General features: G+C 46.0%; 1 protein-coding gene across 4 annotated transcripts in view; it reads right to left on the bottom strand.

Moving 5' to 3' along the window:
* Window positions 1–24,593, bottom strand: part of ASAP1 (ArfGAP with SH3 domain, ankyrin repeat and PH domain 1) — a 403,335-nt gene that overhangs the window by 51,522 nt on the left and 327,220 nt on the right. For all 4 annotated transcript variants that reach the window (XM_066578799.1, XM_066578798.1, XM_066578796.1 and 1 more), the window contains 5 exons: window positions 16,394–16,494; window positions 16,179–16,248; window positions 13,371–13,458; window positions 3,565–3,613; window positions 3,125–3,288 (listed from right to left, as the gene is read on the bottom strand). In XM_066578799.1, the coding sequence (XP_066434896.1) occupies window positions 3,125–3,288; window positions 3,565–3,613; window positions 13,371–13,458; window positions 16,179–16,248; window positions 16,394–16,494 (472 nt within the window). The remainder of the gene's footprint in view (window positions 1–3,124; window positions 3,289–3,564; window positions 3,614–13,370; window positions 13,459–16,178; window positions 16,249–16,393; window positions 16,495–24,593) is intronic.

Genomic DNA, 24,593 nt, shown 5'->3' on the forward strand with positions numbered 1-24,593 from the left:
TTGACACCAGGTTGGATCTGGCGTCCAGCTCTGCATCGGGCAGCGCCTCATGTGCTGATACTACTAGCGATCTTCCCTCCATGCGGTTTTGCAGCGATCAGAGACTGATTTGGCCCCGTAAGGACATGGTGATTTTTGGGTGCTTTCATCTCCACGTTATTCCTCATTGTCCCACAGCGTGCCACATGGGTCACAGGACTGGTGCGATTACATCATAATTCTATCATTTATTCTAAGTTTTTGCACATTTGCTCAATGGAAACCTTTTTAGGAAACCAAGTGATTTTAGGCGTCGCTGCGATCAAAGACCCAGAACTTCTGATTCCTCCACTGCCAGAGCCATGCGCGGGCCGAGCTGGAGATGCCACCGTACCCGCCTACCATTGTTTGATGCCATCTTCTGGCAGGTGGAATGAGCAAAAACTGGATTTTGGATTTGCTTATTTTTCTTGAATAGTGTGGGATAAAAATGGTCATTTTCTTGTCCGAGTGGCTATAAATGAACCGCTGCCTGAGGCCTCCCTCACAAAGAGGCATTTTCAGCGCTGAGCTAATTGCGCTATATTGCTCCCAGTGTTTCCATTCACATCTTATACTGATGAGTGTGCTAAACCCAGCCATTGGCTGCAGACAACTGCGTCTGAAAGCGAAAATAAAATGGCCGTGCGTTGCCGAACGCCCGTGTGAGCGAGCCTAATAGGGTTATAAATGTGCAAGGGATTATTTTAGTTTTATTTCACTCGGATGATGCACTGCAATACCTCTGCACTGCAGTGAATAATCTCTTATCTTATACACGGACAACTACAGCAGTCCACTGGCTCCCCATGACTGCACTGTGTAGTACCGAAGACATGAGACAGATGAATCGGGGCAATTTGCAGCATGCCGCAAATTGCCCGCTGCGAGCGAAGAATCGCAATGATTCTTGGCTCGTGGACAGGGGCCGGCGCTCTCTATAGCAATGCTCTGGAAAGCGTCGGCCGGCGTCATTCGCCGGCGAATACACGTCCGTGGACAGGGGGCCTTACCTGGTCAATCCTCTGAGAGGTATCCCCACTGGCTGAGTGGTGACTGGGTGGACACAGCTGCGGTGCCTCTGCACAATCACTAACACACTACAGTAAGTCAGCATACATCACAGGGCGGGAAGGGGTTAAAGTGGAGGTTGAGTTTAGAACACGCATTGCCATTTACCTGTGATTCCACTGGAGGAGGGCGGTTATAAAGAGCGTCACAACTCACTGCTGTGAAGGACACACGTGGGGGCTGCCAGGGGACGGAGCGCTTGCTGCCAGCTTGTCACACATCACGACACGATATCGCACTCGCCCGGGTGTCATTGGCCTTGGTAAAATCTTTGGTTTTAGGCAGCAGCTCACTAATGTTCCTGCCAGATCCTGTGTGGATCTACTCCTCCTCACAGAGGATCTACTCCTCCACACGGGTGAGAGGTGTCTACCCCTCCTCATGGGGGATCTACCCCACCCTTACAGGGGGATCGCGGGATCTACTCCTCCTCACGGGGCGGGGGGGGGGGGGGTCTACCCCTCCTAACAGGGGATCTACCCCTCCTTATGGGGGGATCTACCCCCCCCCCCTTACAGAGGGATCGGGGGATCTACCCCTCCTTACAGGGGGATCGAGGGATCTACTCCTCCTCACTAGGGGGTGGTCTACTCCTCCTCACGGGGCGGGGGGTCTACTCCTCCTCACGGAGCTCTTGGGGTTTGTCCAGTCTGGGGTCAGATCAGATGCATTCGTACGGTGCGATGTAAATCTATCATCACATAGATGACAGCCAGGGTGATGGACTCTTAAAATCCTAATTATAAGCCATGACATAGGACCTCAACCAGCGCCTCAACCAAACCTTACTGCATGCGTCCGCACAGAGGTGGGAGCCCCACAGTATCTGATCCAGAGCAAATCCCCTTCTTGTCACCGAGTGAACTGGTAGCATTCTGCTCTCAGCCCGGCCGCTGCCTGCAGAGCGACAGCTCTCAGCCCGGCCGCTGCCTGCAGAGCGACAGCTCTCAGCCCGGCCGCTGCCTGCAGAGCGACAGCTCTCAGCCCGGCCGCTGCCTGCAGAGCGACAGCTCTCAGCCCGGCCGCTGCCTGCAGAGCGACAGCTCACAGCCCGGCCGCTGCCTGCAGAGCGACAGCTCTCAGCCCGGCCGCTGCCTGCAGAGCGACAGCTCTCAGCCCGGCCGCTGCCTGCAGAGCGACAGCTCTCAGCCCGGCCGCTGCCTGCAGAGCGACAGCTCTCAGCCCGGCCGCTGCCTGCAGAGCGACAGCTCTCAGCCCGGCCGCTGCCTGCAGAGCGACAGCTCTCAGCCCGGCCGCTGCCTGCAGAGCGACAGCTCTCAGCCCGGCCGCTGCCTGCAGAGCGACAGCTCTCAGCCCGGCCGCTGCCTGCAGAGCGACAGCTCTCAGCCCGGCCGCTGCCTGCAGAGCGACAGCTCTCAGCCCGGCCGCTGCCTGCAGAGCGACAGCTCTCAGCCCGGCCGCTGCCTGCAGAGCGACAGCTCTCAGCCCGGCCGCTGCCTGCAGAGCGACAGCTCTCAGCCCGGCCGCTGCCTGCAGAGCGACAGCTCTCAGCCCGGCCGCTGCCTGCAGAGCGACAGCTCTCAGCCCGGCCGCTGCCTGCAGAGCGACAGCTCTCAGCCCGGCCGCTGCCTGCAGAGCGACAGCTCTCAGCCCGGCCGCTGCCTGCAGAGCGACAGCTCTCAGCCCGGCCGCTGCCTGCAGAGCGACAGCTCTCAGCCCGGCCGCTGCCTGCAGAGCGACAGCTCTCAGCCCGGCCGCTGCCTGCAGAGCGACAGCTCTCAGCCCGGCCGCTGCCTGCAGAGCGACAGCTCTCAGCCCGGCCGCTGCCTGCAGAGCGACAGCTCTCAGCCCGGCCGCTGCCTGCAGAGCGACAGCTCTCAGCCCGGCCGCTGCCTGCAGAGCGACAGCTCTCAGCCTGAAGACTTGCCATCGCATCTCCCAGATCTCTCCTCTCACTTGGCCTTCAGTGGGCAGGCAGAGGCGACATGGCCTGCCCATATAACTGGCAGCCTTGTGAACCCCTATTCTACACCCCCAGTGATGAACAAGACTCGTGTTCCCGGTGAGAACACACCTGCTGATCCACAATCACAGCAAGCATAGTTTCCGGGCGTCTTCTGCACGTCCTCGATAATGGCTTTGGTCAGGTCCTCCAGGCTGCTCTCTCCGGCGCTCTGACCGTCGTGGAACGCCATATTAAGGGCTTCCTCTTTGCTATTTGTTAAAACCGAAATCCATCTGTCAAAAAGAAAAAAAACAGTCACAAGGTCACCGAGACAACCTGTCAGAGCGGGAGGTCTGCTGCAGTAACAGCAGATGCCTATACACTTGTTACATTGTATCGCTGCACACAAATGTATCAGCTTGCTGTTCAGGCAGGAAATTCTCAGCTGTGATGCGTAACGGATCACATGGGCATCAGGGGTCCGTGAGGAGGCGGAGAGAGGAGACAGCGCAGCACGCTGCAGGGGCAGGACAGACCGCATTCTAGTCAACGGGGTCGGGCCAACTTACGCTATATAATCCTGCTCATCTTCAGCCTGAAAGTGGTACGTTCTGTTATCTGCAGAGGGAAGAGACAGGGATTACAAGATGTATGTACACAGTGACCCCACCAGCAGAATAGTGAGTGCAGCTCTGGAGTATAATACAGGATGTAACTCAGGATCAGTACAGGATAAGTAATGTATGTACACAGTGACCCCACCAGCAGAATAGTGAGTGCAGCTCTGGAGTATAATACTGGATGTAACTCAGGAGCAGTACAGGATAAGTAATGTATGTACACAGTGACTCCACCAGCAGAATAGTGAGTGCAGCTCTGGGGTATAATACATTATGTAACTCAGGATCAGTACAGGGTAAGTAATGTATGTACACAGTGACTCCACCAGCAGAATAGTGAGTGCAGCTCTGGGGTATAATACTGGATGTAACTCAGGAGCAGTACAGGATAAGTAATGTATGTACACAGTGACTCCACCAGCAGAATAGTGAGTGCAGCTCTGGGGTATAATACTGGATGTAACTCAGGAGCAGTACAGGATAAGTAATGTATGTACACAGTGACTCCACCAGCAGAATAGTGAGTGCAGCTCTGGGGTATAATACTGGATGTAACTCAGGAGCAGTACAGGATAAGTAATGTATGTACACAGTCACTCCAGCAGCCCAATAGTGAGTGCAGCTCTGGTGTATAATACAGGATGTAACTCAGGATCAGTACAGGATAAGTAATATATGTACACAGTGACTCCACCAGCAGAATAGTGAGTGCAGCTCTGGAGTATAATACAGTATGTAACTGAGGATCAGTACAGGATAAGTAATGTATGTACACAGTGACTCCACCAGCAGAATAGTGAGCGCAGCTCTGGAGTATAATACAGTATGTAACTGAGGATCAGTACAGGATAAGTAATGTATGTACACAGTGACTCCACCAGTAGAATAGTGAGTGCAGCTCTGGGGTATAATACTGGATGTAACTCAGGAGCAGTACAGGATAAGTAATGTATGTACACAGTGACTCCACCAGCAGAATAGTGAGTGCAGCTCTGGGGTATAATACAGGATGTAACTCAGGATCAGTACAGGATAAGTAATGTATGTACACAGTGACTCCACCAGCAGAATAGTGAGTGCAGCTCTGGGGTATAATACTGGATGTAACTCAGGAGCAGTACAGGATAAGTAATGTATGTACACAGTGACTCCACCAGCAGAATAGTGAGTGCAGCTCTGGGGTATAATACTGGATGTAACTCAGGAGCAGTACAGGATAAGTAATGTATGTACTCAGGGACTCCACCAGCAGAATAGTGAGCGCAGCTCTGGAGTATAATACAGGATGTAACTCAGGATCAGTACAGGATAAGTAATGTATGTCCACAGTGACTCCACCAGCAGAATAGTGAGTGCAGCTCTGGAGTATAATACAGGATGTAACTCAGGATCAGTACAGGATAAGTAATGTATGTACACAGTGACTCCACCAGCACAATAGTGAGTGCAGCTCTGGGGTATAATACAGGATGCAACGCAGGGCCAGTACAGGATAAGTAACGTATGTACACAGTGACTCCACCAGCAGAATAGTGAGGGCAGCTCTGGAGTATATTACACGATGTAACTCAGGAGCAGTACAGGATAAGTAATGTATGTACACAGTGGCTCCACCAGCAGAATAGTGAGTGCAGCTCTGGAGTATAATACAGGCTGTAACTCAGCATCACTACAGGATAAGTAATGTATGTACACAGTGACTCCACCAGCAGAATAGTGAGCGCAGCTCTGGAGTATAATACAGGGTGTAACTCAGCATCACTACAGGATAAGTAATGTATGTACAGAGTGACTCCACCAGCAGAATAGAGAGTGCAGCTCTGGAGGATAATACAGGATGTAATTCAGGAGCAGTACAGGATAAGTAATGTATGTACACAGTGACTCTGTGATCGACATGATGATTAGTCAGTATAAAATGTCTATCGATTTGTATAAACCAAATGTATTATGCTGTTGTAATGACTTTTGGCCCTGTGGAGTTTAATGGACACACAATCTAATCATGGTATTTGCTAGACAATGGATGGTGAAGGATGTATGATATAATGTTAGCTAAGTACATAGGAATTGCATAAGAAGCCTCTAAGAGTTAAAGGTCATAGTGTTATATGTATATCTGTGTTCAACACTGAGTGTTTACCTAGCCCCCTTCCACTCCCCACACAATCTATTTAAACAATGATTTGTCAACTACACAGAATTCCTTAAGGTTGTCTGCATGCTAAAGAAGACAAAGTCCACACTATGGCGGACGTGAGGAAGGGTGGGTAGGGAGGCGGGAGATTCTATATAACCCAGCGAATAAGAATATATATATGTTACTGATGTAATCTGTTAAACGCCCATAAAGGGCAGGTGTTATCCTTTTCAATAAAAGGGCCTGTCTGGATGTTTCTACCAGGAGAGCCATTTTGGATATGAGACTGATCGCTTGTGTCTAATCTGCTCGATGATGTGTGCACACTATACAATTAGGAAGCTACAAAATACCCTGAAACCTGCTGGAGAAAACCATAATCCAGATCAGTGGCGTCCTTGTGGGTGGACCGAGTTAGAGATTTTGATTTCTTTCATTCTGGAAAAATACAGAGATCGGCAGATAGCACGCAGAACTCAGGGGCCCGAAAATCTACAGAACACGGTAAGATTGCTTTATGAAAATCTACCGATGTGAGCTGATTTCTAACTTGCTATTCTGCCTGTTTCTGATCCAGAGTGATAAATCAATGAAAGGCAGGTAATATAGTTCTTTCTTACTCGGAAAAAAACCCCCACCGTTTTAACCTGCTTAAGGGGTATTTTGTATGCTGTGTATATTATGTCTGAGACGGTTAAAAATTGTGTATACAAGACCAAGAGACAAATTCTGTGAGGGTTAATGTGTCAGAAGGGCGGACTCGGCTGTTTAAGTCTGAGGGAGCACGCCGGAGAGACACTTACTCCTAGGAAACTAGTGTGAGGTTAGGAAGATTTATGATACGCATATTTACCTGTATGATTGAGTGTGTTATGTTCTCATATGTGAAAAGGTATATACGCGGGAATATAGCCGTGGTGTCACGGCTGATGTCTCCAGAATATTGTTGAGGTTTTGGTCATTGAAAATAATCGTCAGTCTCTGTGTATAGCTAAATGTCCTGTCTAGATCGTGTACAAGGAGTGCTCTTGGGGATTACTAGTAGACGGTGGGTTGATATAAAGGTAGATGAGATATATACCTTGAGCCGTTGTGAGTATTCTCCAGTAATCCCGTCTGTTTGGTATTATAGAAAGAATGTGCAGTGTTTATTATTGGGGGAGGGTTGCTGATAAGAGAGTGGACTGAAAGCTTTTCTCAATTAACCCTTCCGTTCCCGTTGTCTTGTATTTTGTAGAATTAATGTGCATTGTAATCTGAGTGGGAAAGAGAGGTTATATTGGAAGGATTTGAAGAAAGCAGATTTTACAAGAGGAGTTTTATTGTGTCCAGAAACTTCGGATAGGATAGAATAAGCAGGTAGAATAGAATGAGGGATCAGTACAGGATGTTTTGGAATATGCAAAACATGTAGAAACGTTTTACAAAGAAATGTCAGGTTATGGACAGATAAGCAGAAATGAGTATGGTAAGATAGATTGTAGAAAGTTTTCAGAAGATGAGCAGGAAGCCCAGCAGAAAGAAAGGTGTTTTTAGCTAGTTTTTTGGTATAACGTAGTTAAGAGATTCAAGAAAGTAAAGCATGTAGTGAGGTATGTGTATTGCTAATGAACAATGTAATGCCTTTGTGTTGACTACAGCCCCTCCCTGTAATGGCGGCCGCACTTGCAATGTTTACAACCCCACATAGTGTGACTCTGCAGTAAATGTGGTGAGCCCTGCCCCCACCCTGAAGTTACTTCCCCCCATGTGTTCACTTTCAGGGTGTGTGATGTTACTTCCGGTCCCTCCCCATCCGGGACAGGACCTGGCCCCGCCCCTTCCTCCTCCAGCGGCCATTTTACCTCACCTGGGAGATTTGTAGCCCCGCCCCTTTCTGCCTCTGGCGGCCATTTTGCTGCACTTGGGAGGCCTATATTCCCCAATGCCACTGTATCCAGTGCTAACATCATGATTGTCTGAAGTAAGGTTTTGTTTGACCAGACTTTGTTACGCTCCAAGATCTGGCCACTTTGGATGTGTGATAAGTTCAGGGAAACAAACCTTTGTGAAGATGCAGCTTGGGACATAGTAGATGACTAAGCTGGTTTATAGTGTATGGAAGATTGGAGTTGATGCATGGGGGACAGAGGCCAGGAATACATGACAGGGGACGCTCTCTCATGTTCCCAGGGGCTCTGTTTTCCACTGCCTGCTTCTACAATGGATGCTCAGACAGATGATGTTATGGAAGGCTCCTACAGATGGAATAATTTCCCTATAGTCACCCAGCAAACTTTTTCACGCAATTTGATGAAGTAATTTTACTTTTTATGTGAAGAAAGAGGGACTGAATTGCCCAGAGTAGGATGTTAATTCATCCGTATTCTTTAGTTTTCCTTAAGTCTTTTGTATATTCTAGTGTCAGTCTACACTGAAGCTATAATTATATTCCACAGGAGAGTAAAAGTTAAACGCTGGACTTTCCCTGAAATACTATTACACTGGGTGACGTAAAATTTGACTTGTGTTGCGCCCCCTTGTGTTAAAAAATGCTAACTGCGACCTGAAGGAAAAAAAAAAAAAAATCTAAAGGATATTTTCGCTCAGACTTCGCTGCATACAATGTCACCTTGACCTACAAAGTGCTTGTTTTTGTGCCTCTTGGTTTACTAGTTTGAACGCAATTACTCTTTTCTCCATTGAGTATTCTGGTTCAAAAGGGGGGAGGCATAGGTGATCTGGGTCATAGATGATCTAGGTGTTGTAGATTAGCTATTGGGCTTTTAAAAATAAATAAATAAATGAAATAAGATAAAAAGGAAGTAAATGATTTTGTGCTACAAGATTCCGAGCCATGTGAAATAGAACATCAGCACGATTATTTAGTACTAATTCAGTAAGAAACTGCAGGTATGCAGTTACCAGAACCCCTGTTGATAATGCATATGTTGAGCTTTTTGCAGATGGTACCAGGGTGAGGATTGATGACTCCACACCGGATATGCAGTGGTCACACAACAAGATGTCCTAGAAGCAGAAGCTCTGCCTCCGCATGTCACAGTACAAGAAGCGGAATTGAAGGCCCTCACTGAGGCGAGTAGAGTGGCGAGAGGTAAGACGGCAACCCTTTACACTGACTCCTGGTATGCATTTGGCATAGCTCATGATTACGGCCCAATATGGAAGCCAGACAGTTTTTACCTTAGCAGGAAAACCAATTGAGAATGGTGCAGCGGTACAGAGTCGCATGGAGGCCCTACTTCTACCTGACAAAGTTGAGAGTTCGCACCTATTCCTACACTGGAGAGGCGAGAGACGACACCCTCGCTGACAGCATAGCAAAGGCAGCGGCCCTCAAGCCGTGGAAGAAAGAAGAAAAGATACTGACGGCATGAGTCGGTGGTAAAAACTTTGGACTTTGATATGCTAAAGACTTTTACAGTTACAAGCCAGCAAGGAAGGAAAGGATAAATGGACTAATATGGGAGCAGCAGAAACAGGACAGCGTGTGGTGAACAGTCAACAGCACTTGCCCACAACAATTCCTGTATCCCATGATGGCCCAGCTGATGGACGGAAAGACCCACCTAGTAAAGCAGCAATGACGACGACGCTTGAAAGAGGATGGGCGACTTCTGGGTTCTCTGTAGCTGCTGCATCATTTGTCCAGTTTAGCATGATCTATGCCATGGGTGAGACAGGGCAGAAGTAAATTTGCCACATCACACTTGCCTAGACCACTCTACCCATTTCAGGGATTGCAAATTGACTACGTTCAGCTCCCACTTGTTGGGAAGTATGAATACGTGCTTGTTGTTGTTGATGTCTTTGCAGGTTGGAGGCCGACCCTGTTACCAAGGCAAACAAGTAGGTAACCGCAAAGAAGCTCATGAACGAGGTAAACTGTGAATATGGGGTACCAGAAGTGATTCAGAGTCAGACAGAGGTATAAACTTCGCAGGTGAATGTAACATGTCATGTCTGCTCTGGGTGTATCCCAGGCCTTTTACATACTGTACCACCTTTAGTGTAGTGGAAAGGTGGAGAGACTTAGTGGCACGCTAAAAAGTAAGATACTTAAAAATGACGCCACTTTGGAAAGACTGCCATCCAATAGCCCTATTTAGTGTTAGATATGAACCCAGGGGGGATTATGCATTATCTCCCTACGAGATTGTTTGGGCTAGCCCCAAGGCTAGGTCGTTACCATCCTCAGTAGTTACAATTACAATCTGATGTGTTGACTAATTATGTGATTTCCGTTGTTAAAGAACTAACCAAAGCCTATGCACAGGTGTTCTCTTCCAGACTCAGAGGCAGACACTGGGACACATCTTGCAGCCTGGGGATTGGGTGTGCGTCAAGAAGTTCCTCAGGAAGCACCCTCTTGAGCCCCGATTTGATGGCCCCTACCAGGTGCTTCTGACTACTGCCACAGCTGTGAAACTAGCCGAAAGACTTACATGGATCCATGCTTCATACTGTAAGAAAGCTTCAGATCCGGGAGACCAGTCTTAGTTGTGCCAGAGACATTACTCTGGTTAGGGCTAGTGAGAGAGGAGGGTGGCAACTGGAATCCTTAGTCGGAAGAATATGAGGGTATGGTTACCTTCTAGTATAACTCGTCCAATGCTCAAGTAGCCGCATATTCCTTCGACTATTGTACTGTGGTCCCGTGTCTAGGCGCAAGATCCCACCGCAGGCCAGATTTAGCTCAGTCCAGCTGGTTATATGACTTATATACCCGGGGAATACAATATTGTATGTTCGCGCCACTGATAACGTCTGGGGAAAAGACTGCCGTTATTGGGGATTAGTGGGATGGAACACAGGAACAGACTGGTCCTACAAACCGCGAAGTGCCTTAAATAAGAAAGATAAGAGCGGGAAATCCCTAATCAGTCGTATAACCCTCCTTGAGAATAATAAGGACAGCAGGTATTGGAAGGCTGAACTTAGTATGTTGCTTGGTTTTAATGCGGTTGTTACATTAACCATGGGAGATCCAAGCCCGGGGGACGGGGGGACTTAGTCTGGGGACATACCGGTACGGGAGGACAGATCCCTTAGGGAAGTTTAAAATAAGGGATTTGGTAGATGCTCCCGAATGGAAGCGTTCACTTAGTCCCGTGCCCATAATTAACCCCCTCCGCCGTAAGATAAAGACCTTGACGAACATGATGATCATAGCCGACCCTACCTTTTGAGGACACCTTGACAGTAGCGACTGGCTACTCTGACCAGAATCTCTGGTTGGAGTTGATGAGGTACAATGCTAACAGGAGCAACAAGTCTTAACTGTTGCGTGTGCGGTAGTGGCCGACTACACTCGGGGATGGTCCCCCCAAATCTCCCTGTAGATGCTGAAGAGAGGTTTATTAGTCTCTTCACGAACATTTCCGCTAATTACACTGTCCGTGAGAAGTGGAAGAAGGAATACTCTATAACTACTTAAGTGTTTTGCACCGGAGAGAGTATTACTGACTACCCTGGAAACTACACCTGCCAGGCAATTAGGCAGGGTAGAGGGAGATTTTGGGGAACTCACCAACGGGTATTGTTCCTCCTACGGTACGATAGGAGGGGAATGGATCCAGAATCAGGTTCAGTCCTTAGGAGACGTTTACTGGCTTTGTGGAGACATGAGGTAGAGGACCCGCCTGGAGGGTAATTGGACAGGGGAGTGTGCCTTAGTAAAGCCCTTATGCTCCTCCACATCCTGTCAGACAGCATTGAGGATAATGAGGTTACCCCCAATAGATACTTTATCTCGATCCAACTCAGTCTGTGTTTTGTGGTTATCCTGTCATGTTGGTCTATCCTTGTTTTCTGCATAGGTACGGCGGTTCCTTCCAGTCTTGTCACTAGGTAGTGTAGGGTCAGGGTGAGGCGGCCTGGACGTGTCCACCTTCGGGGCTATCTCCAGGAGGGACATTGGTGTGGGTGAAGATTAGGGAGTCCCACGCCGTGCGTACCTGTGCACGCTACTAGTATTGTAACATTATGCTAGAGCGAGAAGAGAGACCCCTGGTGGTAGTTTTGATCTACACGTGTACATTGACGTCATAGGGTAGCCAAGGGGGGTACCTGACAAGTTTAAAAAACTGTATATCTGTGTTCAACACTGAGTGTTTACCTAGCCCCCTTCCACTCCCCACACAATCTATTTAAACAATGATTTGTCAACTACACAGAATTCCTTAAGGTTGTCTGCATGCTAAAGAAGACAAAGTCCACACTATGGCGGACATGAGGAAGGGTGGGTAGGGAGGCGGGAGATTCTATATAACCCAGCGAATAAGAATATATATATGTTACTGATGTAATCTGTTAAACGCCCATAAAGGGCAGGTGTTATCCTTTTCAATAAAAGGGCCTGTCTGGATGTTTCTACCAGAAGAGCCATTTTGGATATGAGACTGATCGCTTGTGTCTAATCTGCTCGATGATGTGTACACACTATACAATTAGGAAGCTACAAAATACCCCGAAACCTGCTGGAGAAAACCATAATCCAGATCAACTCCACCAGCAGAATAGGGAGTGCAGCTCTGGAGGATAATACAGGATGTAACTCAGGATCAGTACAGGATAAGTAATGTATGTACACAGTGACTCCACCAGCAGAATAGTGAGTGCAGCTCTGGAGTATAATGCAGGATAAGCACTGTATGTACACAGTGACTCCACCAGCAGAATAGTGAGTGCAGCTCTCGAGTATAATACAGGACAAGTAATGTATGTACACAGTGACTCCACCAGCAGAATAGTGAGTGCAGCTCTGCAGTATAATACAGGATGTAACTCAGGAGCAGTACAGGATAAGTCATGTATGTACACAGTGACTCGACCAGCAGAATAGTGAGTGCAGCTCTGGAGTATAATACAGGATGTAACTCAGGAGCAGTACAGGATAAGTAATGTATGTGCACAGTGACTCCACCAGCAGAATAGTGAGTGCAGCTCTGGGGTATAATACAGGATGGAACTCAGGAGCAGTACAGGATAAGTAATGTATGTACACAGTGACTCCACCAGCAGAATAGTGAGTGCAGCTCTGGAGTATAATACAGGATGTAACTCAGGATCAGTACAGGAGAACTAATGTATGTACACAGTGACTCCACCAGCAGAATAGTGAGTGCAGCTCTGGAGTATAATACAGGATCAGTACAGGAGAACTAATGTATGTACACAGTGACTCCACCAGCAGAATAGTGAGTGCAGCTCTGGAGTATAATACAGGATGTAACTCTGGATCAGTACAGGATAAGTAATGTATGTACACAGTGACTTCACCAGCAGAATAGTGAGTGCAGCTCTGGGGTATAATACAGGATGTAACTCAGGAGCAGTACAGGATAAGTAATGTATGTACACAGTGACTCCACCAGCAGAATAGTGAGCGCAGCTCTGGAGTATAATACAGGGTGTAACTCAGGAGCAGTACAGGATAAGTAATGTATGTACACAGTGACTCCACCAGCAGAATAGTGAGCGCAGCTCTGTTAACGTGAGCTTACTCTTTAATATGATAAAGTACGGTTTATGTTGCCATTTAGCAGATTACTGCATGCTAGAATGACAATGTAGACACTACTGGACTATAATGCAGAGGTGAGAGGCAACATACGTGATATCAGGTTGAAGCACTTCTTCTCATCAGCATTGGGCTTCACTTGGCAGGTGAGCAGGTTCAGTTTTGTAGGCGGCCTGTTGGACTAGAGAATGCAGATGTTATAGAAGCAGCGCCCACGTTGTCATGCCGCAGGGAGACATCAGACATACCGGTTATCAGACGGACAATAACCAGAAGGATCAGTTCTGGACCGAGTGTGTGAGCCCTGACAGGAGCGTGCGTGTCTGCTGAGAGCACAGCAGCGTATTGACGCACCTTTTGCGCCCGCAGGTTCATTTGCGCACGGTGAACAAAGATGCAGCAATTGAAATGACCGAGCAGTCTATGGAGCTCCAGACGTGTTCAGTCTTTTCTGCATCTATGGGAACGTTTGGTGCACAAATGTGCAGGACAACAGACACCATTTGTGGTGGAGATGGGAGCGCCCAGACATTGCGCCATTGCTTTTGGGGTTCGACTTTACAGCATTCATCATCAGGTAGAAATACCCCGATAACCCCCTTCTCTGATCGCCATGGCTGCCGCGGCGTCGGGTTTACAGAGAAGTCTTTGCTTACTACTTTTTCTGTAAAGTGTCTTTTTATTCCGTAACACAAGTGGCTGCATCGCTGGCTTTAGGCGCGGTTCCCATGGACGGATTCTCAGGGGAAATCTCGTGGTTATGCCACAGCAACAAACCCCGAGAGATTTCCACCGGGAAGCGCAGCTTCAAAACCCGGGGCACTTACCTGCGGGCTTTGGAGCGGCTTGCCTGCATGCTTTTCCATTGTGGCCGGAGCGCAGAGAAGAGCGCAGCCACAACGGAAAAAAACAAAAACTAGACATGCTGCGGCTTCTGCCGCCATGGATTGGCCGTCCCGTGTGGATGGGATTTTTGACAAATCTCGTCCATATGGCTGGCCAATTGCGGGACTAGCAGCCACAGGCGGATTTACCACCGCAGAGCGGTCCTGTGTGACCCCAGCCTTAATCCCCGCAGCACGGCGTCTTCTGGCAGGATGTGCTGTTTGCGGGTCATGGGACCTTCAGAGGCAAACTGAGAAGCCTAGCAATCCTGGATTAGGGGTCTACATCACTTTACAGCGTTCATCATGTGAGATAAGTAATGAAGAATCTGCCGCCCTCCAGACCGCGAGCCTCCTGCAGCGCTGATGGAAGGTGACCCGTGTAGTGACAGTCGTGGCAGCGCCAGAGCATGCAGCGTAAGGCAGGGTTCATCGGGGAGGACCCCGAGTCACCTCTAAGCCCCTTCATGGAGGAAAGGATTAAGAGGATGAAGCTGACGGATGAGAGACGTGCGGATACGTCCTGCTGTCACCCCAAGACCAAGAGAAAGGGGAACGTGGCGCCGTCAGCCACCAAAGGGCCCGGTGCCAGATCGCTGTCATCAGAGCCTGGAGGAACCAAGACAGGAGTTGCAAGCGCCATTAACCTGATGTGTCCCACAGCTCTAAAGATGAAGGAGACAGCAACCAGAACCGTCTAAAGCTCTCAATCACAGAGCGTTAGCCCATCACAAGTGACCACTCCCCCAGTGCCCACCGCCCAGGTGGCACTCCCTCATGTGCCCAATAATGCCAGCCACATAGCAGTTGGATCCATACAACTAGGGCTGCACAATCTCTGGATGCTGGGCAAGACATCTAGACCAAGTGACGCCTCGGGTGTCACTACTGCGAGAATGGGGCCCCACGTGTCACTGGTGGGAGATGGGGGCCCCGCACATAGTCAGTGGGGGAAGTAGGCCCTGCGTGTCGTTAGCGAGGGGAGGGGGGTCCCGCGTGTCACTAGCGAGGGGAGGGGGGTCCCGCGTGTCACTAGCGGGGGGGAAGGGGCCCTGCGTGTCACTAGCGGGGGGAGGGAGTGCCCTACGTGTCACTAGCAGAGAGAACACAAGCCATCACTACAACGCTGCGGCAGACAATGAGCCCGCCGTAACAACAAGGAGACAGGACCCCGCCACATGCTATCTCCATGAGCAGCTGGTAGTGAGTCTCCGCGTCCGACATGTGAGCGGCGGGCTAATTGTTGTCAGACCGCAGCGTCTGCCAGCGCCTCAGATGGCACGGAAGCCGCAGTAGATTATTTCGGTTGGCACGTCTGATACATTCAGAGGAGCAGATTGATTTGCTTTGATTCATCAGCCTAAACACGGCCGACGGGGGCGATGACAGACACCCACTAAAAAACTAAAATATCCACAAGGAGGACGTGTCTGCAAATTGTGGACGATATTAAAAAACTCACTGTTTGTAACCTATTTTTGTACTTTCACATATTTAACATCTTTCATATTTTACTGTTCATCATTTACATCTGTAATGTAGCTTCATACATTATCCTGGGTTTGTAGACTTGTCGAGCGCGGTGGGACGGGTCACGGGAGAGAAGCACAGCGAGAAAACTACCCCCCCCCCCCCCCCCCGCCTCAAGATGCCGTCCCCAGCCCCCTAGTGGGGCCCGTCTGCGGAGCCCCACACATCCTACATCTATCACCATCATGTGGTCGTGGGGGGTGACGTTACACTTCGGGGGGGTCTCACACGCTCATGCCGTGAGGCTGACCAATAACCAGCAGCTTTTGGCCTCACATTATAATCCACTGAATAAACAGGTAGAAATAATGAACGTTTATTTATATATTGTAATAATGTTAGGGGGGGAGGGGCTCGGACATGTAGAATCAGGAAGAGGTTTGTGAGGCTCCAGGTCCGCAGTGGGGCGCTCGGAGGCCCAGCACACACAGGACACCTCCTCCCCTGCTGGGTGTGGGGCAGACCATGCTGTTACATGGGGACTTACTGTGGCGTGCGATATGGTAAGGATTCCATTCTTCACCATACACTTTCTTCTTTGCCAAACTTTCCTCAGGCTAAAAAAGAAAAACACAGTCCGCTGTTATCTCCAGCCGTCCCATGGGGGCGCCATCAGCATGAACTACAGCTACAGCAACACTCTGTACAATAAGCATTTTCTATATACATGGACAAACCTCTCCAGCTATAAGGAGGACCTACCCGTCACTCTTCTTTAACAGGTAGCCTTTCTTCTCGCTGCCGTACTCCTTGTTTCCCTGCAGTTGGTGCATGCTATATCCTCCCTGCTTACTCTGCGAATCCTACAGACAGAGAGGAACCGCACTTATACACAGAAGACAAAGGAGGAGCGAGGCAGATATGTGCTACATTATACCCCGGGTATTACTACAGCTCAAGGTCCACAGGAGGCAGTATTATAGCAGTTATATTCTGGTACATAGGAGGCAGTATTATAGTAGTTATATTCTTGTACATAGGAGGCAGTATTATAGTAGTTATATTCTTGTACATAGGAGCAGTATTATAGTAGTTATATTCTTGTACATAGGGGGCAGTATTATAGTAGTTATATTCTTGTACATAGGGGGCAGTATTATAGTAGTTATATTCTTGTACATAGGGGGCAGTATTATAGTAGTTATAATCTTGTACATAGGAGGCAGTATTATAGTAGTTATATTCTTGTATATAGGGGGCAGTATTATAGTAGTTATATTCTGGTACATAGGAGGCAGTATTATAGTAGTTATAATCTTGAACATAGGAGGCAGTATTATAGTAGTTATAATCTTGTACATAGGGGGCAGTATTACAGTAGTTATATTCTTGTACATAGGGAGCAGTATTATAGTAGTTATATTCTTGTACATAGGGAGCAGTATTATAGTAGTTATATTCTTGTACATAGGGGGCAGTATTATAGTAGTTATATTCTGGTACATAGGAGCAGTATTATAGTAGTTATATTCTTGTACATAGGAGGCAGTATTATAGTAGTTATATTCTTGTATATAGGGGGCAGTATTATAGTAGTTATATTCTGGTACATAGGGGGCAGTATTATAGTAGTTATATTCTTGTACATAGGAGGCGGTATTATAGTAGTTATATTCTTGTACATAGGGGGCAGTATTATAGTAGTTATATTCTTGTACATAGGAGGCAGTATTATAGTAGTTACATTCTGGTACATAGGAGCAGTATTATAGTAGTTATATTCTTGTACATAGGAGGCAGTATTATAGTAGTTATATTCTTGTACATAGGGGGCAGTATTATAGTAGTTATATTCTTGTACATAGGGAGCAGTATTATAGTAGTTATATTCTTGTACATAGGGAGCAGTATTATAGTAGTTATATTCTTGTACATAGGGGGCAGTATTATAGTAGTTATATTCTTGTACATAGGGAGCAGTATTATAGTAGTTATATTCTTGTACATAGGGGGCAGTATTATAGTAGTTATATTCTTGTACATAGGGAGCAGTATTATAGTAGTTATATTCTTGTACATAGGGGGCAGTATTATAGTAGTTATATTCTTGTACATAGGAGGCAGTATTATAGTAGTTATATTCTTGTACATAGGAGGCAGTATTATAGTAGTTATATTCTTGTACATAGGGGGCAGTATTATAGTAGTTATATTCTGGTACATAGGGGGCAGTATTATAGTAGTTATATTCTTGTACATAGGAGGCAGTATTATAGTAGTTATATTCTTGTACATAGGGGGCAGTATTATAGTAGTTATATTCTTGTATATAGGGGGCAGTATTATAGTAGTTATATTCTTGTATATAGGGGGCAGTATTATAGTAGTTATATTCTTGTACATAGAGGGCAGTATTATAGTAGTTATATTCTTGTACATAGGGGGCAGTATTATAGCAGTTATATTCTTGTACATAGGGGGCAGTATTATAGCAGTTATATTCTGGTACATAGGAGGCAGTATTATAGTAGTTATATTCTTGTACATAGGGGGCAGTATTATAGTAGTTATATTCTTGTACATAGGAGGCAGTATTATAGTAGTTATATTCTTGGACATAGGGGGCAGTATTATAGTAGTTATATTCTTGGACATAGGAGGCAGTATTATAGTAGTTATATTCTTGTACATAGGGGGCAGTATTATAGTAGTTATATTCTTGTACATAGGGAGCAGTATTATAGTAGTTATATTCTTGTACATAGGAGCAGTATTATAGTAGTTATATTCTTGTACATAGGAGCAGTATTATAGTAGTTATATTCTTGTACATAGGGGCAGTATTATAGTAGTTATATTCTTGTACATAGGAGCAGTATTATAGTAGTTATATTCTTGTACATAGGGGCAGTATTATAGTAGTTATATTCTTGTACATATGGAGCAGTATTATAGTAGTTATATTCTTGTACATAGGAGGCAGTATTATAGTAGTTATATTCTCGTACATAGGGAGGCAGTATTATAGTAGTTATATTCTTGTACATAGGAGGCAGTATTATAGTAGTTATATTCTCGTACATAGGGAGCAGGATTATAGTAGTTATATTCTTGTACATAGGGGGCAGTATTATAGTAGTTATATTCTTGTACATAGGGGGCAGTATTATAGTAGTTATATTCTTGTACATAGGGGGCAGTATTATAGTAGTTATATTCTTGTACATAGGGGGCAGTATTATAGTAGTTATATTCTTGTACATAGGGGGCAGTATTATAGTAGTTATATTCTTGTACATAGGGGGCAGTATTAGAGTAATTATATTCTCGTACATAGGGGGCAGTATTATAGTAGTTATATTCTTGTACATAGGGGGCAGTATTATAGTAGTTATATTCTTGTACATAGGGGACAGTATTATAGTAGTTATATTCTTGTACAAAGGGGGCAGTATTATAGCAGTTATATTCTTGTACACAGGGGGCAGTATTATAGTAGTTATATTCTTGTACATCGGGAGCAGTATTATAGTAGTTATATTGTTGTACATCGGGAGCAGTATTATAGTAGTTATATTCTTGTACATAGGGGGCAGTATTATAGTAGTTATATTCTTGTACATAGGAGGCAGTATTATAGTAGTTATATTCTTGTACATAGGGGGCAGTATTATAGTAGTTATATTCTTATACATAGGGGGCAGTATTATAGTAGTTATATTCTTGTACACAGGGGGCAGTATTATAGTAGTTATATTCTTGTACATAGTGGGCAGTATTATAGTAGTTATATTCTTGTACATAGGGGGCAGTATTATAGTAGTTATATCCTTGTACATAGGGAGCAGTATTATAGCAGTTATATTCTTGTACACAGGGGGCAGTATTATAGTAGTTATATTCTTGTACACAGGGGGCAGTATTATAGTAGTTATATTCTTGTACACAGGGGGCAGTATTATAGTAGTTATATCCTTGTACATAGGAGGCAGTATTATAGTAGTTATATTCTTGTACATAGGGGGCAGTATTATAGTAGTTATATTCTTGTACATAGTGGACAGTATTATAGTAGTTATATTCTTGTACATAGGGGGCAGTATTATAGTAGTTATATTCTTGTACATAGGAGGCAGTATTATAGTAGTTATATTCTTGTACATAGGGGGCAGTATTATAGTAGTTATATTCTTGTACATAGGGGGCAGTATTATAGTAGTTATATTCTTGTACATAGGGGAGCAGTATTATACTAGTTATATTCTTGTACATAGGGGGCAGTATTATAGTAGTTATATTCTTTTACATAGAGGGCAGTATTATAGTAGTTATATTCTTGTATATAGGAGGCAGTATCATAGTAGTTATATTCTTGTACATAGGGAGCAGTATTATAGTAGTTATATTCTTGTACATAGGGGGCAGTATTATAGTAGTTATATTCTTGTACATAGGGGGCAGTATTATAGTAGTTATATCCTTGTACATAGGGAGCAGTATTATAGCAGTTATATTCTTGTACACAGGGGGCAGTATTATAGTAGTTATATTCTTGTACACAGGGGGCAGTATTATAGTAGTTATATTCTTGTACACAGGGGGCAGTATTATAGTAGTTATATCCTTGTACATAGGAGGCAGTATTATAGCAGTTATATTCTTGTACATAGGGGGCAGTATTATAGTAGTTATATTCTTGTACATAGGGGGCAGTATTATAGTAGTTATATTCTTGTACATAGGGAGCAGTATTATAGTAGTTATATTCTTGTATGTAGGGGGCAGTATTATAGTAGTTATATACTTGTACATAGGGGCAGTATTATAGTAGTTATATTCTTGTACATAGGAGGCAGTACTATAGTAGTTATATTCTTGTACATAGGAGGCAGTACTATAGTAGTTATATTCTTGTACATAGGAGGTAGTATTATAGTAGTTATATTCTTGTACATAGGGGACAGTATTATAGTAGTTATATTCTTGTACATAGGGAGCAGTATTATAGTAGTTATATTCTTGTACATAGGGGGCAGTATTATAGTAGTTATATTCTTGTACATACGGGGCAGTATTATAGTAGTTATATTCTTGTACATACGGGGCAGTATTATAGTAGTTATATTCTTGTATATAGGGGGCAGTATTATAGTAGTTATATACTTGTACATACGGGGCAGTATTATAGTAGTTATATTCTTGTACATAGGGAGCAGTATTATAGTAGTTATATTCTTGTACATAGGAGGCAGTATTATAGTAGTTATATTCCTGTACATTGGGGGCAGTATTATAGTAGTTATATTCTTGTACATAGGGGCAGTATTATAGTAGATATATTCTTGTACATAGGGGCAGTATTATAGTAGTTATATTCTTGTACATAGGAGGCAGTATTATAGTAGTTATATTCTTGTACATAGGGGCAGTATTATAGTAGTTATATTCTTGTACATAGGAGGCAGTATTATAGTAGTTATATTCTTGCAGATATGAGAAGACCAGTTGAAGTTGAAGACCAGGGATAAGTTTAAAATATAACGTCTCAATAATAAAGTCTGTCATTCGTGGCCACTAGAACACTCTCATGGGCTATCTTTCATGTTGAACTTCAGTACAAAAAAATTGATTAGATGATGGGGGAATGAATACGGCAGGAATGAGCGGTCAGACTGAAAATTGACAAAACTTACTCTCCTAGACTTCGATCGGGAAAGCAAATGAGAGACAAGGAGAAAAAAAAAAAAAAAAAAAGCAGAATACCAATTAAACATCATTAGTAAATCAATCATTGCCGCAGTGATGACATTCCGTCACTGCTGCCGGTATCAGATACATATTCTACAGTTTATCCTAACTTTATACATCCCAAATCCTATAATTCAGAACAAAACACGGTCATCTTTCTACAGTATTTCATTCATAGACTGATGTTCGTGGCGCTCCTAACAGAATGGAACCAGCACAAGGAGACATTAATAGAGGGAAATGCTGCATCAATCTGTATTTCTGAGTTTCTGGTATCTGTTCTCCCATCTATCATATCTCTGTTGTAAACCCCTATCTCGCTCAGGAGTCCGCTTACTGGCTCACCCTTTTGGTCCAGGAATTGTGTTAATTCAGAGGATGCTTGGAGATCCAATTATTGCTGAGTTACGAATGCAGCTCTGAAGTATGAAAAAAAGGAATTCTCGCATCGGGGGAAGCTATTCAGGTGTATGGCAGCTTTTCCATTTTTCGGGCTGCAGAACAAATGTTTATCACTGGTGGAAGTTTCCTTTGCTTCATGGTCAACAACATTACAATGCGGCTCTGATAACTATTGCTTCATACAGACTGCAGCCCGTTCAGAGTATAAAAGCACATAAACATCATCCCACAATCAGGTACTGTTATTGTGACACTGCGTATATCCCTGTAGGAGACGGTTGTCGCAGACCTGATGGGTCCTGTACAGCGCAGGCAGCAATGGGAAGAGGAATATGAAGGGTATAGAAAAATGTGCCTCCTGCCAGCAACCAGGAGCAACAACTCCCCAACTTACACAACAGCGCCGCAGCTTGCACTGCAGCCTCCACTGCAGCCTCTACCGCACCCTCCACCATAGCGTCTACCGCAGCCTCTACCGCACCCTCCACCATAGCTTCCACCACAGCTTCCACCACAGCCTGCACCGCAACTCCCAACGCAGCTTTCACCACACCCTCCACCGTAGCTTCTACCGCAGCCTATACTGCAGCCTCTACCGCACCCTCCACCACAGCCTCCACCGCAACTTCCAATGCAGCTTCCACCACACCCTCCACCGCAGCCTCTACCGCACCCTCCACCATAGCTTCTACCACAGCTTCCACCACAGCTTCCACCACACCCTCCACCACACCCTCCACCGTAGCTTCTAGCACAGCCTCCACCGCAACTTCCAACGCAGCTCCACCACAGCCTCCACCGCAGCCTCCACCACACCCTCCACCGCAGCCTCCACCGTAGCCTCTACTGCAGCTTCCACCACAGCCTCCACCGTAGCTTCTACCGCAGCTTCCACCGTAGCTTCCACCGCAGCCTCCACCGTAGCTTCTACCGCAGCCTCTACTGCAGCTTCATCACAGCCTCTACGGCACCCTCCACCGAAGCTTCTACCGCAGCTTCCACCGCAACTTCCACCGCAGCCTCCACCGTAGCTTCTTCCGCAGCCTCTACTGCAGCTTCCACCACACCCTCCACCGTAGCTTCTTCCGCAGCCTCTACTGCAGCTTCCACCGCAGCCTCCACCACAGTCTCCACCGTAGCTTCTACTGCAGCTTCCATCACAGCCTCTACGGCACCCTCCACCATAGCTTCTACCGCAACTTCCAACGCAGCCTCCACCACACCCACCGTAGCTTCTACCGCAGCCTCTACTGCAGCTTCCACCGCAGCCTCCACCACACCCTCCACCGTAGCTTCCACCGCAGCCTCCACCACACCCTCCACCGTAGCTTCTACCGCAACTTCCAACGCAGCCTCCACCACACCCACCGTAGCTTCTACCGCAGCCTCTACCGCACCCTCCACCGTAGCTTCTACCGCAGCTTCCAACACAACTTCCACCACAGCCTCCACCGTAGCTTCCAACGCAGCCTCCACCGTAGCTTCCAACGCAGCCTCCACCGTAGCTTCCAACGCAGCCTCCACCAAGCCCTGCTCTTTTGTTTCCTAGTAAACAGAGCGGTTTTCCCAGTGTGAACCAATCACAGAGCAGTCCGTATTATGTAAAGTCACACAGCCGTTTCTGAGATGTTCTATTCGATCTTTCACATCTGTCCACATACAACGAAGTTCCTTTCATCTGCCATCTGACAATCCAGAAAGTCACCTCACTTTACCCCATAAATGACCAGACACTACTTCGCTATATTGCACACATGCGGTTTAATGGCCCAAACGTTATTTGTCATACTCCCAAAATAATTTCTGCATTTTTTAATAAAGACACCTTGGGCCGTTTTTAAACTTTGTTTTAATAAAAATGTGCTTTTTTTTTCTTAAGTTTTATTAGAAAAGGTGTTTAAGAACAAAAATGCAAAAAAGCATAAACTATTCACAACTCTTTAAGGTGTACTGAAACTTTCATGATAAGCTGCCGTTTGTGTACATGAGGAATAGCCCTATATGTAGCCATTATCTGACTTGTATCCTGCATTTATCACCAAGTTTTCCCCTCTGTTGGCTCCAACTGTACGACTCAGTTTTCTCTAAGCTAGTGGGTGTAGACTGCTGCTATGATGTCTCCATACACTGTACACATAGGAGAGCAGGATCTCCTCTCTATCTCTGAGCTGGTGGGTGTAGACTGCTGCTATGATGTCTCCATACACTGCACACATAGGAGAGCAGGATCTCTTCTCTCTCTGAGCTGGTGGGTGTAGACTGCTGCTATGATATCTCCATACACTGTACACATAGGAGAGCAGGATCTCTTCTCTATCTCTGAGCTGGTGGGTGTAGACTGCTGCTATGATATCTCCATACACTGTACACATAGGAGAGCAGGATCTCTTCTCTATCTCTGAGCTGGTGGGTGTAGACTGCTGCTATGATATCTCCATACACTGTACATAGGAGAGCAGGATCTCTTCTCTATATCTGAGCTGGTGGGTGTAGACTGCTGCTATGATATCTCCATACACTGTACACATAGGAGAGCAGGATCTCTTCTCTATCTCTGAGCTGGTGGGTGTAGACTGCTGCTATGATGTCTCCATACACTGTACATATAGGAGAGCAGGATCTCTTCTCTATCTCTGAGCTGGTGGGTGTAGACTGCTGCTATGATGTCTCCATACACAGTACACACAGGAGAGCGGGATCTCTTCTCTCTCTGAGCTGGTGGGTGTAGACTGCTGCTATGATGTCTCCATACACTGTACACATAGGAGAGCAGGATCTCTTCTCTATATCTGAGCTGGTGGGTGTAGACTAC

This window comes from Eleutherodactylus coqui, chromosome 9 (assembly GCF_035609145.1).
Source record: "Eleutherodactylus coqui strain aEleCoq1 chromosome 9, aEleCoq1.hap1, whole genome shotgun sequence".
NCBI lineage: Eukaryota > Metazoa > Chordata > Amphibia > Anura > Eleutherodactylidae > Eleutherodactylus > Eleutherodactylus coqui.